General features: G+C 42.0%; 1 protein-coding gene across 1 annotated transcript in view; it reads left to right on the top strand.

Annotated features, from left to right (window-relative positions):
• The window catches only part of wnt5b (wingless-type MMTV integration site family, member 5b), a 76,538-nt gene extending 64,105 nt beyond the window's left edge, over nucleotides 1-12,433 (top strand). Inside the window, exons 5-7 of the mRNA XM_058624071.1 lie at nucleotides 3,027-3,319; nucleotides 10,462-10,620; nucleotides 10,716-12,433. Coding sequence (XP_058480054.1) covers nucleotides 3,027-3,319; nucleotides 10,462-10,620; nucleotides 10,716-11,015 — 752 coding nt within the window. The 3' untranslated portion in view covers nucleotides 11,016-12,433. The remainder of the gene's footprint in view (nucleotides 1-3,026; nucleotides 3,320-10,461; nucleotides 10,621-10,715) is intronic.
• The last annotated feature ends 4,481 nt before the right edge of the window (nucleotides 12,434-16,914 follow it).

Here is a 16,914-nt window from a genome sequence, read left to right as displayed (position 1 = left end):
TACGCATGCGCAGTGGAAGCCTTAACTTTGGTCTCTCGGTTAAAGAGTGGTGTGGAGCCTCCGCGCTCATGTCGTCGTCGTCGCTGTGATCGTGGTTAAGCGTCTTTAATTCGCAGCGGGCGATGAATCTGATGTGGGAAAGCGCTCATCAACACGTAAGTGTCAAATCCGCTGCGGGCAGTCAGTGAGTCAGCGGAGGTGTTTGCGTCTGTGCCCGTCTCTCTATTGACAGTCAGTCTCTCTGCGCGTTTATATGGAGGTGTGAGTCGCTCCATTGTCCTTTTTTTCCCCCTTTTTTTTTTTGAAATGCGCTGATGAGCTGACACCGAGCCGGCACATCCGGACCTGCTGTTTGAAGTCGAGGCTCCGCACTCCCATAAAAAAGCGCTTGATTCTCGGCCTCAGTGTCTCATGATCCTGCTGCGTCTCTGGTGCGACGCCACTGTCCTCTCTGATACTGCTCTGTCTGCAGGGCTGCTGTTAATCCCAGACCATAAAAATCCCAGAGACCCACCACAGATTACACACTTTAAGATTGCTTTATTCTTGATAATCTAATAATTAGTAACATTCCAGTGCTCCTGTGTATGTACCATTCTGATTGTATAAACTAGGGACAGGACCGATACTACTTTTTTGATACCGATATCACAAACTCAAGTATCTACCGATACTGATATTAGTCCGATATTATAATTTTAGACCATTTATGAACTATGACGCCGTTGATTCATTTGTGTCATTTTTTTCTCCTAAAAATCAGACATTAAATTAACATTTTTAATTAACATTGTTATAGTGAAGCATGTGATTCAAAGGATTCTTGGATTGTATCGGATTTTATATTTTTATCTGTCCGATATCCGATCCAGTGATTTTGAGCAGTATCGGGCCGATACCGACTGATACTGACTCCCATCCCTAGTATAAACCCTGTGGGTTGAGTGGCAATATTTAAGATAAAATAGTCCTACATTAATCTGATGTTCTTTTATTTAGTCTTATTCTTGTTTTAAATGTCCTTATTAGTCTTAGTCATATTTAGTCTTTCACATACCATTTTTCTTTAAGGTTTCAGGTTGTAGTCACATGAGAAAACTGCAAACTGCAAAGCTATGACAGCGTGAGGCAATGTTGGTGTTGCAAGAAATAAGAGAGGTGTGTGATTTAAGGCGTATGAACTAATGCAAGGCTTCATTTCATGTTAAAATGTATAGATTTGCATAAATTGTGCAGAAAAGTGGAAAAAGAGTCAAACTGACATGATGATATTTCACTTACTTTCAAAATAAAAGTGTTATGGAACGATAAATAGTTCCCAATATAAACCTATACTGTATATGATGCAAAATAACAGAAATAACTCAGGCAGGCAGCATGAAATTGACAAGAGAGGCACGAGTTTGAGGCATCTGCTGTAGCTGTGCATGGAAACATACTGACCTTGAACAGTGATAACAAACGGTCTGTGCTGATACTTTTAAGCAATACTGTTGCATTAGAAACTTTAGAGAGAATCATAAACTAATAAACATTAAAGACAATGTATGTAGCTGATGTCTAAACTCGCAACTACTGCGTTAAAGTCTTAATTAAATGTAAAAAGAAAAACATATTTTAGTATAAGATAAAGTCACTATATCAGGGTTTGAAGATATTTCAGCTATTTAACATCATTTAAAAACAATAAAATGTCAGTGTGATGTAAAACCCCAGCACAGCGAGACTCTCCACTGTTCACATGCAAATCCTGGAGTTTCACAGCACTTAGCGTTCGAGCTGTCAGACTGTTGTTGTCTTGTTGTCGCGTTGTGTATTCCACAGCTAACGTGTAACACAGTGTCAGATGTTAGTGTTTTTCTGAGTCAATAGAAGTCGTCAATCTGGATTTGGATAGATTATATCCAACAGCCTTTAAGGCTAGAGGAAGGTAAATAACTCTCTGTTTTACTGTCACTGTAAAGGTCGACACCTTTTAGTCCTATATTCTCTATGATCTGGTTTAAAGGGTTAATTCACTCAAATTACAAAAAGTTTTTGTAAATTTTCCACTCTTCTCTTGAGTTTTCCTGTTTTTGGACGAGGTTGTGAGACAAAATTTCTGCATTTTCCATCGTTGATCTGAAAAGGATTTAATTGATGACATTGATAATGACGTTTAGCAGAGACGTATCTCTCCACTGAAAATGGAGACAACCGTTTTATTGCTTTACAGCTTTTTATTTGCCGTTTGTTTGTGAGGCAGAGAGTAATAATTCCGTCAGTAGACTAACAGGAGTATTGCTTCTGGATGGAGGTGGAAGGCTTTTGTATAAATATCCGTTCTCTTTGCTCTCTTAGCGCCACACATGTCATTTTGTCTCGTTATAGAGCCTCCAATCACATCTGTTGTCTATTGTTAGGACTCTATGGGTGTGGGGCTGTTTGCTGTGTGAGTGTGTTGGGGGGGGGGTTAACCTGAGCAACTACACATATTTCCTGTCAGAGATTTCCAACAGGAAGTGAATGTAGGTAACTGACATCCAGACAAAAATCTAAACCTTGTCATTTTAAGAATTCTCCGTTTTCAGGCTTAGAAAAAGTTTGGGGGTAGTGTGGACGGCAGATGTATCCAGAGCAGGATTTATGCATTTTAAACAGAAAACAGATTAGTGTGCATGTTGCCACACAAACAGTTAAATGAACACATGGGCAACATAAGGCCCCAGGGCCAGATCTAGCCCGCAAACCAGTTTAATCCGGCCCACGTCGTCCTCTCAGGCTGACCCTTAACTTGACTCCTGCTCATCAGAGCTAAAGTGAGAACGTTCTTAACAGTTTTAACAGTTTCACACCTTCACATTAAGAGCATTCAACGAGTGAAACACAGCCAGACTTTTATTTTGAAATAGTCTCAGTAAAGGAAATGTATCAGTAAGGTTATGTCGCCCTTCGTTTTTGTTAGTTTGGCCCTCGGGAAAAGAAAAATATCGCCCAAACCTGGTTGAATTTGTTGACACACTAAATATTCTGTGTTTCCTCCTCAGGCTCCAGAGAAACCGCCTTCACTTACGCCATCAGCGCGGCCGGCGTGGTCAACGCCATCAGCCGGGCGTGTCGTGAGGGCGAGCTCTCCACCTGTGGCTGCAGCCGTGCGGCGCGGCCACGTGACCTGCCCCGCGACTGGCTGTGGGGCGGCTGCGGCGACAACGTCCACTACGGCTACCGGTTTGCCCGGGAGTTCGTGGACGCCAGGGAGAGGGAGAAGAATTACCCGCGCGGGTCCGGCGAGCACTCCCGAACTCTGATGAACCTCCAGAACAACGAGGCAGGGAGACAGGTACGACGGTTTAAACACAAGACGCACACCTGTGGTTTTATATCTGTCACAGCAGAAGCGGTTTAAAAAAACAAAGTAAAACTTCGGAAGTGTGTGTACCTATGACATGACCTTTAACCCCTTACTATATCTGTATGTGTGTGTGTGTAAGTCAAGGTGGCCCCAAATTGCCTGAGCTGCCAGTGTGGTGTGTGTGTGGTATAGGTTATTTATTGGGAGGGTCCAAATGGTAGCACTACTGCTAACGCCCTTGGAGTCTGGGTAGGTCGTTAGGTCAACACACATTCCTTAGTAACACACACACACACACACACATATATCCTCCTTCACACATAAATAATGCAGCAACACAATGGACAACAGAGTAGTTTTTTCTTTCATTTTTAGAGATGAAACTTTCATGTATTAACCCTTTAACACCTCAAAATGTCTGTGTGTTTTTTTGCTTATTTTAACCATAAATGGGACTGTGAGTGAGTGATTTTGCCGATTTTTCCACAATAACTTCCAATATCATGTTAAAATAGTGTATTAACAATTTAAAATGAAGAAAAACAATACGTTTTATTTAAAAAAAACAACAAAAAACACCAGATTTTGCTTGTTAAATTTGACACGCACAGGTGTTTCTCCTACTCTCTCCTCTGGGCAGCTAAGATGTGGATTCTCCAGCTTCCTGCAACAGCGCGAGTGAAATTACCGTAATAACAGTTGTAATTTTCTCTGATAGCACAAACTGTCGCGTAAATACTGCCGTGCAAAGTTTTTGTCCTTATGAAGTGTTTGTCCACACACACATACTCACAAAAGCATCCAAAACACTGGGCATCTGCATAATTAGGATTTGACAGATGAATTATAGTGTTTTTTTTCTGGCTTTTGTCCCTCACTGGTTGCCGTACGGAGACAATCGAAAGCTTTCAACTTGACACAGGAACGTGTTTGGCAATGTTTTCAGGTAGAGAGAGAGAGAGAGAGCGTCACAAGCAATGCACTTAAAGAAACCTTTCACCTTTGACTGGGATGTAAACAGTCACGCACACACACACACACTCGCACGCACACACACACACACACACACACACACACACTTGCCTCATAAAAGGTCCATTTGGGCATTCAGGTGCAGAGTGGATCAGAAGAATGTGTTTATCTTCAGTTTTATCTTCGGAGAAGCTTTGTTTAAGCTGTTTACAAGAAAACGACACTCAGTGTCTGTCTTAACGTGTGTGTTTTTGTCCGCGTGCACACACACACACACACACACAGTGTCCCATTTGATTTGTGTGAGAGACAGTGAGTCTGGTTTTTGTGCGTGTGTGTCAGAGGTGAAAGGTGAGGGTCTGGAGAGGTTGTGTTTCTGCTCAGGGTCCCTTCGGGGCAATAATAAACTGTATGAGAGAAAAGATCTGCTGCGACACACACACAGTTTACAGCGTTACAGAGTTCTGCAACGCACACTCTTTTGATTCTTGGCTTTCATTGTTGTCTGTCCATTGGGACGGAAGAGAGGAGAAGACTGGGATGAAAAGGAGGAGAGAAACTCTTCCCCCCCCCCCCCCCCCCCCCCCCTCTCTCCTCCTCATCTCTGTTTTTCTCCCTTTCTTGCGGAACACGCTGGTTTGTCCTGAGCAGGATTTGTCTCGCTCCGGTGGACAAGGCAAACCACAGGGCTATTGTGGAGGTGACAGGGGCGTGCCGCTGTGTGTGTCCGTGTGTGTGTGTGTGTGTGCGTCTGTAGACAGAGACACAGGGCGAGCGGGGGGACCCCCCCGTCACACTCCCCCGACTCTGAAAGCAAAGACACACACACACACATGCACATAGTCACCCAGCTCCACTGTCTCTGTTTCACACAAATCAAATGAGGCAGCGCTCGTCACACGGACACCAAAACAACTGCATGTACATTCCTTCATTCCCCTAAAGAAAATACCGGGCCACTCTTTTGCTTCTCCTGCTCTGACACAGTGTGTCTGTCAACCTTCTAGGTTACATTTGGGAAGTAAATCAAGTCACTAAATGTGCACTATTTTGGTAAAGTCACCAAATGTTCCATGTTAAATAATATGGGGAACAATGTTAGCAGATAGCAGAATTACTGGTCACTTTGTGCTCTCTCCTGCTGCTTCAAGGTCTAGTGTGTTTTTGTGTTTTTGAGATAGTCGTCTTACCTCGATTGAAACACGTGGTGATCAATTCTATCATTTCAAATCGGCCCGGTGGCTTTTTCTCCCAGAGAAACTGCCACTCACACGCTGCATGTTTACTCTTTTCTGATGAAAATCCTAGTTTCTGAAACTCTCCATGTGACACACGTCCATGTTCAAAGTCAGACAAGTCTAAAACTAAAATGCCATGGTTGATTTTCAGTTTGTTTTAATATAAGTTGGTCATTTTCATGAGAACTAAGTCACCTTGTGTTGGGCTTCACAATTTTCCTACACATAGTGACGGGTCAAAATATCGATTTGGTGATATGTCGTCGTCCTTCCTCCTGCAATACGGTAATCGATATGCCAGGGCAAATATAATGATAAAAATCAATGCGCTCTAAAGTGAACCGTCTCTGACGATGGATCGTAGACCCTCGCTGAACCTGTCGTACTTGACTTTAAGCTACAGCAAACACTGAGTCTCTGCAGTGAGGTGTCATCTCGTCCTCACGGTAGATACAGTAGGTCTGTGTTAACAGTAAATAGTGTATCAGTGTGGCTCTTTATTTTAACAAGCAGAGGATCGGACATAAAATGCACCTCGGTTTTTTCCCTCCTCCTTTATTGCTTCTCCTGTCACAATGGGTGGGCTGTTTTCTCTATTTCTGTCCCATTGTAGCACCGACTCTACCTATTACTGACTCCACACACACACACAAACACACACGTTCAGTCATCTGTAGTGGAGACACGGTCTCTGTGTCATGCACAATAGTTTCTGCTCAGGCTGGGTTAGGAGTGTGTGTGTGTGTGTGTGTGTGTGTGTGTGTGGTCCAGGTATTACACACACACACACAAAGCAAGTCCCCATAATGGAAATGACAATGTTTTAAGGTGAAGACGTATTTTAAGGTTAGGGTGAGGTTAGGGTCGGGATTAGGATTAGGCCAGTAGTAATTGGGGATTTTTGAGAGTGAATTGAAGTCAATGTAATGTCCTCTGAAGTCATGGAAACCAGACTGTGTGTGCGTGTACAGGTATTACTGTTGTTGTGGGGACCTACATCTGTTTACACAGTCACATTATGGGGACTTGTCATCAATTGGGGTCAAAAAGCAAGTCCCCATAACCACGTAAATGACTAGATTATAAAGCGAAGACATGTTTAAAGGTAAGGTTAGAGTCCGGGTTAGGATTAGGCCAGTAGTAATTATGGTTAAGGTTAGGGTAAATCTCAAGGGAATGAATGTAAGCCAATGCAATGTCCTCTGAAGCCATGGAAACCATGTGTGTGTGTGTGTGTGTGTGTGTGTGTGTGTGTGTGTTTATCCAGCAGCAGCATAATGAGCTATTTGGTAGGTCATGCCTGCTGGGCACAAAGACACACACGCACACACACGCACACACACACACACTATGTATAGTTTCTATTTGGGCTGCACAACATGGTCATACTGAGATTATTTTTGACAGATATGATTCAGTATTGGAAAGACTTTGCATCTTATCTGTAAATTTTATATTTATTTTGTGCAGCGTCTCAGAATTTCCTCACAATGTCACACATCTTATCTTAAAATCCAATGATTGCAGAGTCTTTTGATTTCGATCTTGCACTCGGTCGTATTGCGACAGCACGGTTCACACAGAGAAAGAGGCTCAGAGTTATCAGATGAACAGACTAGTGGAAAAAGATGGATTAGTGCAGAATACATGCAATTGAAAATATGATCATGTGGAGGTATTTCAGTGGACATTAAGGAGACTTTCACCTTCATCTTTTTTGCACTTTATTTCTTAATAATAGACATCAATGTTGTCATTTTTGGGGAGAAAACTAGGAGAAATCAGCTAAAAGTAGCAGTTGTCAATTTCATCAATTTTATTTGCAATCCAAGGCTTCGGAAAAGCCTTGGATTATTTTATTCTACTTTGCTTAATTGTATGTATTTTATCATTAGCAGAGGCAAATAAATGAAGCAGCTAACCCTTAAAACATATTCTGTCATATACTGTCCCCTTCAGTTTAGATTAGATTATGGCTGATTTTGAAAATATCACTCGTGGTTTATTGTTTTAAGAAATGCGTCATTCAATTTTGCTTTAAGGATAATACTACAATACTACATATCAAAAGCATATATTCTTATATTCATACACAGGGCAACTCAAATAGAAATAGATTGAAATAGATGCTTCATAAAAATAGATTCTGGGTAAAAGCAAGACATTAAATTTACATGAATCATAATAAGACCAAGATGTGAAAATGACATTAAAATCAACATTAAAATTAAAATAGACATTAAAACCATGAGAGATAAAAGTATGATTTTTTTCAAGCAAAACGATCTGCCAGTGCAGCAAGAAAATGGCACTATCTACAATAATCCTAAGTAATCTTCAGCCTTAATAAGTAAATAAGTCCAAACAAAATGGTGTGATTAGATAAATACACTGAACTCAAGTCAATTACATATTTTCATTTTTTTTAAACTAATTTAAGAAAAAGCTGCAGTAAACAATGATGTTTTCAGGCCCCATTTTATAGTCGTTTGGTCAAAAGTAAAACTCCCAAGAATTCGAGAGAGATTCCACAACACGTCATTGTCCTCTTGCTCTGGGTGTCCTGTTTGCGGGGGGTCACGGGGGTTGAGCGGCAGAATTGGAGGGCGCTGAGTGCTATGCCTGCTGGGTAGTAAAGTAGAGGGGAGAGGAGGAGGGGGAGGAGAGGGGAGGTGGGGGTCAGTGGGGTAAACAGAGGTGAGAAGGTAATTGAGATCAGGCCGTGAGGAGACACAGCAGTGGGTTTGGGTATGATGATGCAGTCCAGTGAGTACAGTGCGTCGACTGATGTGCACTCACGTAACACAGTCTGCCATCGTGAGAATGCCGGGGGGGTTGTTGAGGGGTGTGTTTGGGAATTGTTTACTCCAACGCGCCGTTAAAGCGACCTGGTAAACCTGCGGGGGTGAAGGAGGGTGAAGGAGCCTCCCCGTAAACTTCACTGCTGCCGGGGAAGATAATAAATCTTTTGTTTCCTGCTCTGTGTTTATTCACAATAACCCAAAACTTAACCAAGTCATCTGGTCGTCTGGTGGATACATTTGGCTGCGGATGATTGGTTTTATTTCCTTTTTTCATGCATTTGTGTCCGGATTTGTTTGAGTAAAATATATTAGATATGTTAATGAAGCAGAAAGCATTAAGATTGTTGTTTAATATTAAGTTTAAAAGACAACGTTTACTGTTTCCTTTCTTCTCTTCTGTCTACTTTAGTTTAGATCAGTTCATTTCTCTGTGATTTTGCATTTCAATTGATATAGATATCTGTACAGGTAATGCATTTCTTTTATTGTTTTGGTTAAATTTGAAACTAATTAATCAATTAATCTCTGTCCAGTTCAGAATATAATGTGCAGTCCAGCACATTTGTGCCTGATATAAAGTCTCTGCCATTTCTGTAACACCTAATATTCTTTGACAGCCATTTTACATTTGATAAATGCAATTTTTGCTCATAAATCTTCAAGTTTAGTCTAAACTATCTAAAATATCTCACGTGAATTCTATTCATATTCCTCATATATTGAATTTCTCGCTGGGATAATAACTTGTAATGCTATAGTACTTTATACGCCTTCTTTAAAATCACTGCTTTCTATATAGGAACATGTGTGGGAACGTCAAATTACAATAGAGAGCAGTGGAGATTCTATTCACAGTCAGATGTTTGTTTTAGTTTGGTGGAGCAGTCGTGATGGCGGCGTCAGTGAGCATCGACGTATGGAGGCAAAAAGTCCTCTCTCGGTTTTTCTTTGCTTTGCATTTTCCCCCCGTGTGTTTATCTGTCTCGCTGCGTAGGTTCTGCTCCGGCACACAGTGCTGACAGAGAACCGGCGTCAGATATAAAGCTGCGTGAAGTCTATTTGGATGGGAAACATCCTCCATTAAGTGCGGCCGCGCGTGAACAAGTGACTCCGTCGGCACATGGATGATCCACGTCACGTTTTTGGCAGTTGCTTTTGTGTTCACAGTGACTTACAGTGGAGGCAGCAAGTCCTAAATCTTCTTTTTATTAGATATAGTATCAGGTAGAGACGTGTAAGACATGTGGTCGTCTTTCAGCCTTTATCTTACACTTAATTTAAGGACCATAAAGGTCCAGTGAGTGTGTAGGATTTAGGAGAATCTATATGAGCACGAGTAGAAGTTAATAATCATGATGATGTTGCACTGCCAGACCTTTAGGGAGGGTTTGTTTGTTTGTTTCACATTTTTATGTCACTTGTAATTTTCAACATACAGCGTCGGTAAAGAACTGAACTGAAGTCTGATGATGTAAAATAATCCAAAACTCGACTTCAACTCTAAAACATGTATTGTGCTGTTTTTTGAGCGTGTTCATTTATTGCGTCGGTGAATTCAGTTACACACATCCGCCACTAGATGGTAGCAGCGTCACTGGAAACACATATCCACTCAATGCCCATGTGGCGGACTTTTCAAAACTTGGATGTGGACTGTTCACCATTTTATTGATTTATTTATAGTTTCAACAGTTAAAGAAAACAGTTCTCCAGGTTAAAAAAAAAAGAAAAAAAAAGTTATAGTACGAAATATAGTCCGGATGATGAATTCAAAGATTTTGTTCTCTACAGTTCACAGTAGAGAATCTTTGTTCAAAGATGCGTTCGAATGATCTGAATTTAAGTGTTTCCTACAAATTGTCAATTAATTGTACGTACTATTGCACATAAATCTAACAATTAGTAATAGAACTTTGTCATTGTAAAATTTCATGATCATTTGAAGCCTAATTACTGAAAAGAAAAGTCACCAGAGGGCTGTTACTCACACCTTTGGGAATTGTGGAAGTTTTTTGAAGTTTCCTTCCACCTTGTATGGATAAGATGTCGATAAAAGGAGGTTTAAATAAACAAACTGTATTAAATTGTGTTATGTTTCTCTCTCTCTGTCCACCAGGCGGCCTATAACCTTGCTAACGTGGCCTGCAAGTGTCACGGCGTCTCCGGCTCCTGTAGTCTGAAGACGTGTTGGCTCCAGCTGGCCGACTTCAGGCGCGTCGGCGAGTTCCTGAAGGAGAAGTACGACAGCGCCGCTGCCATGCGCATCGGACGCAAGGTATTGCATCTGCCGCTCCCCCTCCAGGGTATCTACGAGCAGAAGAGGAAACACGTTTTCTAATCTTAATCCGTGTTCTTGTTCACGTCCAACAGAGCAAGCTGGAACTGGTCGACAAGCGCTTCAACACCCCGACCCCAGAGGACTTGGTCTACATCGACCCCAGCCCGGACTACTGCCTCCGCAACGAGACCACGGGCTCGCTGGGCACGCAGGGACGCCTGTGCAACAAGACCTCGGAGGGCATGGACGGCTGCGAGCTGATGTGCTGCGGCAGAGGCTACGACCAGTTCAAGACGTACAAGCACGAGCGCTGCCACTGCAAGTTCCACTGGTGCTGCTACGTCAAGTGCAAGCGCTGCACGACGCTCGTCGACCAGTTTGTGTGTAAATAGCGGGTCGGAGGTGACGGACGGACGGAAGGACGAGGAGGAGGAGGAGGAGAGGGGGAGGGGAGGACGGTGTGACGGGAAGGCGATTCTTCAGGGTTTTGTACAGGATGAGTTAAGACAATGAGTTAGATTTTCTGACAAAGCTGCTTTTATGTTTGTTTTTTTTTGGTTTTTTTTACCCCCCTTCTCGCCGCCTACTTTTTCACACCGGGACGCAGAAGCCATAGCTGATACCTGAAGAACAACAAACCCATAGATCCACTTGTTTTTTCCCGTCACTCTTATCAACGCTGTCTGCTTTTCTGTGGAACACCCTGATCACAATCCTGAGAGAAACAAGGACGGAAGGAAAGAGGAAAAAAAACAACCTAATGAACAATGAAGGATGGACTTGCAGGTGAACGTGGAACAAACTGGACCCTAAAAAAAGGGGGCGGGACACACACACACGCGCGCACGTCTAATTCGTGTGAGGAGAACGAGAAAAGGAAATAATAAATATATAATAATTAAATAATAAATAAACATTACAACTCCAAAATAACTGCTTTTTTTTTTTGTTATTTAAAAGGACTCCCGCGAGCAACAGATGCAGTTTGGACCCACGAGAACTCACGTGTTTGTGAATGGAACCATTTGATTCTTTTTAGTGCTGACTGGACTGGACTGGCGTGGCGTCTGCATGTGTGACCTTTTTGAACCCTTGACCCCACAAATTCTCCACGTGTGTGAGTTGTGCTGACGTTGCCAAAAAGAAAAAACTCACCCACAGGAATGAAGAGAGAAAACAGAGGAGGACTCACTTATTTTTGAGGGTGGGGGGGGGATAAATGTCAAATGTAACGGCTGATTCTCCGGGCACGGGCGGGTTACCGAGAATGGCAACCATCTTGAATGGCAACACTGTGCCGCTTTTAAACGAGCAGCTCACGTCGGCAAACCCCCGCCTCTGTGACCTTCAGCCGACAGTGAAGCGAGCGAAGACCATTAGTGAGATTAATGTGCTGTATCAGGCCGTAATAAAGCGCACTAAGAGACACGTCCGCCGCGAGCGGGGCCGCCTCGCGTCGCGCCGTTAATGCAACTTATGAAGTCAACGAAAAGCCCTGTGGTGTGGATTTTATTTGGCTCCAGTTAAGAGAGATTTTTATAACACTGTTGTACCATCATGAAAGAATATTGTTTGTTTATGACACAGTAAAATACGTGAAGAGGACTGAGTGGGTGGGGAGAGGATTTTGTGCAAAACAGGAAATGACTGCAATTGAATATGGGCAACTTTAAAAAAAAAAAAAAAAGAAGAAAAAAAAACTAGATCAGAAAAGAAAGTATATTTTATTATTGTTTTTCATTCTCTGTTTTTAATTTTTATACGGGAGTATTATGGTGTATTCTTTTGATAAACTAGTCTTCTACCCTGAGGCTGTGTCCTGTTGTTTTTTGCTGTAATTATTTTGGATTATATTTTACAGGGTGTCATGGAAAAGGATGTATAAAAAAGTATAGATGCTAAATAAGTGCAGTGTGAGAAATGGGATTATAGTGTAACCATTGTCAAGTTTAGCATCTAAAAAGCTGCAGTTTTTTGTTCGATTTTGTCACAAACAATGGCACAAAGGGATTAATGTCTACTGTATTGGTCTGTTTCTTTTTTTAGCAGGCGACTCTCGCACAACAATCAATTTCCATAGACTTACTACTTTAAATGAAAGGGGAAAGAAACAAAAGTGTTGTTGTAATGAGCTTCTTGTCAAAGCCATCGATACATTCTGTGTCCCTGGTTGTTGTGACATGTGACATTAACTGGAAACTGTTAAAAGTGTAAAGAATCCGACTGACATTATTTCTTAGAAATCTTGTCACATTTACTTTGAAACTTCACTGATATAATCCTGTGGTTATCAATTTAATCCTAAATTCACTCTTTCCAAGTTTCATCCATAGAATATAGGAGTAGCAGTTTGTTTACATTTAAAGTCAACACACAACTCAGGCAGGTTTTTTGGAGAACATCACTTTTGATTCGGGATTATCCTGCGATGACTTGATACTAACTTAACAGTGTGACTTTATCTCCTCTTTATATCTTTATAAAAGGCTCCGGCAGCTTTGTTCATAAACCGTCAGCGGCTTGAAGCGCTGATCATCTTCCTGCACGGTCATGGGTGAGCAAGTCTATACAGTGACCTAAGTAACAATCCCATTACTTTTAGCTGCTCGCCGCTAATTGGATTATACCACTGACCAGCGCGGCATGACTGACCTTGAGTACCGTCTCCGTGTAATCCTCCTCACCTGACTCTGTGTGTGTGTGTGTGTGTGTGCTCTCAATGTTCCCTTTCACGATAGTAAAAACTGCTGAAAACTGATTGATTATTGGCAGAAAAACAGATTTCAATGTCATTCATTGTTCATGTTCAGTGTGTGTGTGTGTGTGTGTGTGCATGGGATTAGACCAGTGAAAGTGTCTAATCCCTTTCACCTGACGGACCATCTGCTTCTATGATTCTGACAGCATGAAACCTGCGAGGTTGTCTGTTCTCACGTGGCCTTTTCTCATCATTTAAATGATACTGAATAACATTCCGTCTCTCATCCTCACTAAAGCACTTTGGAAGAGGCCGTTTGCTGTACTCTTTGTGTCTGTTTTGCAGCTTCTGTGCCCGAAGTCACTTTTGTTCCATTGTTTTGGCACAAAACCTGTAGTTAAATCAACACCCATCGCTTCATAAAAGTATTCGGAGGAGGCATTCATTTCTTTTATGTTTAAGCCGCAGCGTTACAGAGTCTCCTGAGGGGGCACTTTGAGTAAAATAACAATTAAGATGTTCTCCCGTGTCCCCGGGTTTGCTATGATGTGCTGCTGCTGCTGCTGCCCCTGCAGCTTTGGCTCACTTTGAATCTCTGATCTCATTTCCCCGTGCTCTCGCTGGAGACACAGTTCAGCCGCACACTGGGGACAAAATGTGTATCTGCTGGCACTCAAACTGCCCTCAGACATCAGGACGGTTGTTGAGGTTGGAACTCATGAGTCATGTGAGTTCCAGTGCCCACAGTTCTTACCTGCGGCACCTTTGCGTCTCACTTCCAGCTGGCCAGTTATTCAGCTCAACCCGGTGGCGACATGCTTTGTTACTCTTGCGCCGATAAAAATGGTTAATGCAATACATTTGTTATTGTTCTCCATTATTAGGAAATGAAATAATCTGCTTCCCCACCTGTTCTCATCGTGTGCGAGCAAATAAAGAGGAGTTAAGGAAGCTGTTATGGTTGAGTGGCCAGCGACACATCCAAAGGCAAACAAACACTCTGATCTGGACTAACTGAAAAGAAGACACTCACTTATTTACCCACAGTTCTATAAAGGTCGTCTTATTCAACTGTTTTCTGTCACACAAAACCTCTCAGATTAAACACAAGTGCTCGTACATCCGTATGTTTTCTACGTGGTTTGGCGAGAGAGCACACTGGATGCTCTAATGTTCTCAGGATGTGGTAAATATAAATTATCTTTATACTTCACACCTGAAACCACACACACACACACACTGTTGCCACAGACCAGACAAACACCGTGAGGAATCATGCTTTTGGAAAACAAAATGCAACATTTCTAAAACGTTCATCAGTGGAGAGTCAAGCGCTTAAGCATGTTAAATGAATTCAGGGCCACAAACATGAGCTTAATTTCATTTCCCAAGCCACCGGCAGGTGAAATTAATTGCAAATCAATATGGGTAGCACTCAACATCCGGGCTTTTTAACCAAGTACAGTTCATCTCTTGTTCACCAAATGCCAAACAGGAGGAACTTAAAACTTTCCATGACATGTGAATAATGACAGAATGAGGTGTGTTGAATTAAAAAGGTGCGGTTGCTGTTATACTGTATAGTATAACAGCACAGGCGTGTGTTTACTTGTATTTGGATCTTCTCTGGCATTAACACTGTCCTTGTCAGGACCAGTCGTCCTCATGGAGACCAAAACCTGAGGAACTGGTTATTTTGTGGTTACGAAGGTAAACGTTGGTCATCGCACCAAATATTACATATAACAAACATTTACCCAGTAGTGTAAATGTTTGTTATCAACATTTAAGAAACATTTAATGTCTTAAATGTTACTGTGAATATTTTGTGTTTTAAAATGTTCAAATATGCCATATATGCATTTATGCAATCAATAAAAGATACAGACTTTACATCAATTTGAAGGATTTCATCAAATAAAGACACCTTACTGTGTGTTTGTACAGTTCACAGACACTCAATGACTTTTTAAATATTTCTGTTATCAAGTCTATCAAAGGTTTACAGAATCACCATCGTCATAAAGTCATAAAGTCATAAAGTCACAAAGCACCCTTGTCAACTCTGTCGCTCCAGTTGGTACAGCAGCACAGGATTATGGCCAAGTTACCAAAGGAGTGGTGTGTGCACAGCACACATGTTCGCACAGAGACAAAGACTGCGTAACAAAGTAACACTTAAATGCCGGATTAGCAAAGTGAACACGGCGCATTGAGATATCAGTATCATGCAAACAAACCCACTAACTGCAGTGCACGGCACCCTCTTTAGAAACCAGCTGCTCAATTTGAATACATTTTGTAGCCTTTCATGAATACTTCAGGTCATCTATCCATCTTCTACAGCTGTATCCTCCACATTAGGTCGTGGTGCCAAGCCCAGCTGACATGGGCGAAAGGCAGGGTTCACCCTGGAGAGGTCGTCAGTCCATCATAGGCACACGTAGAGACAAACGACCATTGTGCAGCTATTTTTCTACAGCAAACCTCTAACAGTGTCCCTGGTATTCAAAGACCACTGTTGTTCTCTGACGTACGTGAGAAAGGGGTCAGGTGAGCCAAAGAGTCCTCCATTTGTTATAATTTGCCGTCCAACCATTAGATGTCACTAATTCTTACACAATGGACCCTGGAAACATTGACCTTGGACAATGGAAATGAAGTTAAAAAAGAAACATATGTGTCTCATAAGGTAAAGCATTGCCAGCAATAGTGCTGAAATATCATATTTACTTATCTGGTATCTATGAGTCACTCATCATAGCATCACTTCCCCAAACAAAGCAAAAACAACAGTGATGACAGTCATTGTGTTGTTTTAAGCCCTTTGACGTGTGTCTTCGGAGAAACATGCACAACCACACCAGACAAGGCTGACATCACAGCTAGGACATCAAGTCCTTGGCACAGAACTCCAAAAGACACATCACTTATACTGTAAAGAGGCCAAGTCAATAAAACTACAGATTGGGTAGATAATGAGCTGTGTAAAAGTTGTTTTCAATGCAATACAAAGTTGTTTGTGATGCTATATATTAAAAAAAAACAAAAAACTGAGTACAGTTGTGGGTGAGTACAGCTGTTACATCAAAATTCCCCTCTCACATTATCCCTATTTATTAATATTATAGCAGTTGTTTACGCATTTCGCTCGGGGGGGGGGGGAAGAGATTATACCAATACACTGCCCTTTAGTTCAACGACAGTAAAACTTTATCCACAGTTATCGATTCCTATCAATGACATAAGCACACGCAGGATAAGATACTGGACTCCAGAAACAGCAGTCATCGTGTCAAAGTACTGAGCTGATGTCACGTGGTGGTGCACTATCTGCATCGGTGGAAGGCTACGGCAGCAGGAATTTCAACATTTTTCTAGACACATCTACCCAGTGGCCTCTCCCTCCCCTGAGAAGTTGCTAAACATGCTTCAGGGCGGCGAGACTGTGCCCTCGATGAGCCAGAGCAACAAAAGTGGGCTGAAGTGTGCTCGGTTTTGGAACACACCCCGCTACCAAAGCCATGAACCCATTTGCACAATCACGCAATCTGGGCCTGCAGTCATTGGGAAGCAGACAGACAGACAAACAG

Source organism: Solea solea, chromosome 3, assembly GCF_958295425.1.
Source record: "Solea solea chromosome 3, fSolSol10.1, whole genome shotgun sequence".
Taxonomy (NCBI): domain Eukaryota; kingdom Metazoa; phylum Chordata; class Actinopteri; order Pleuronectiformes; family Soleidae; genus Solea; species Solea solea.
Note: the sequence above shows the minus strand (reverse complement) of the source record. Positions and strands in the feature narration are given on the sequence as shown.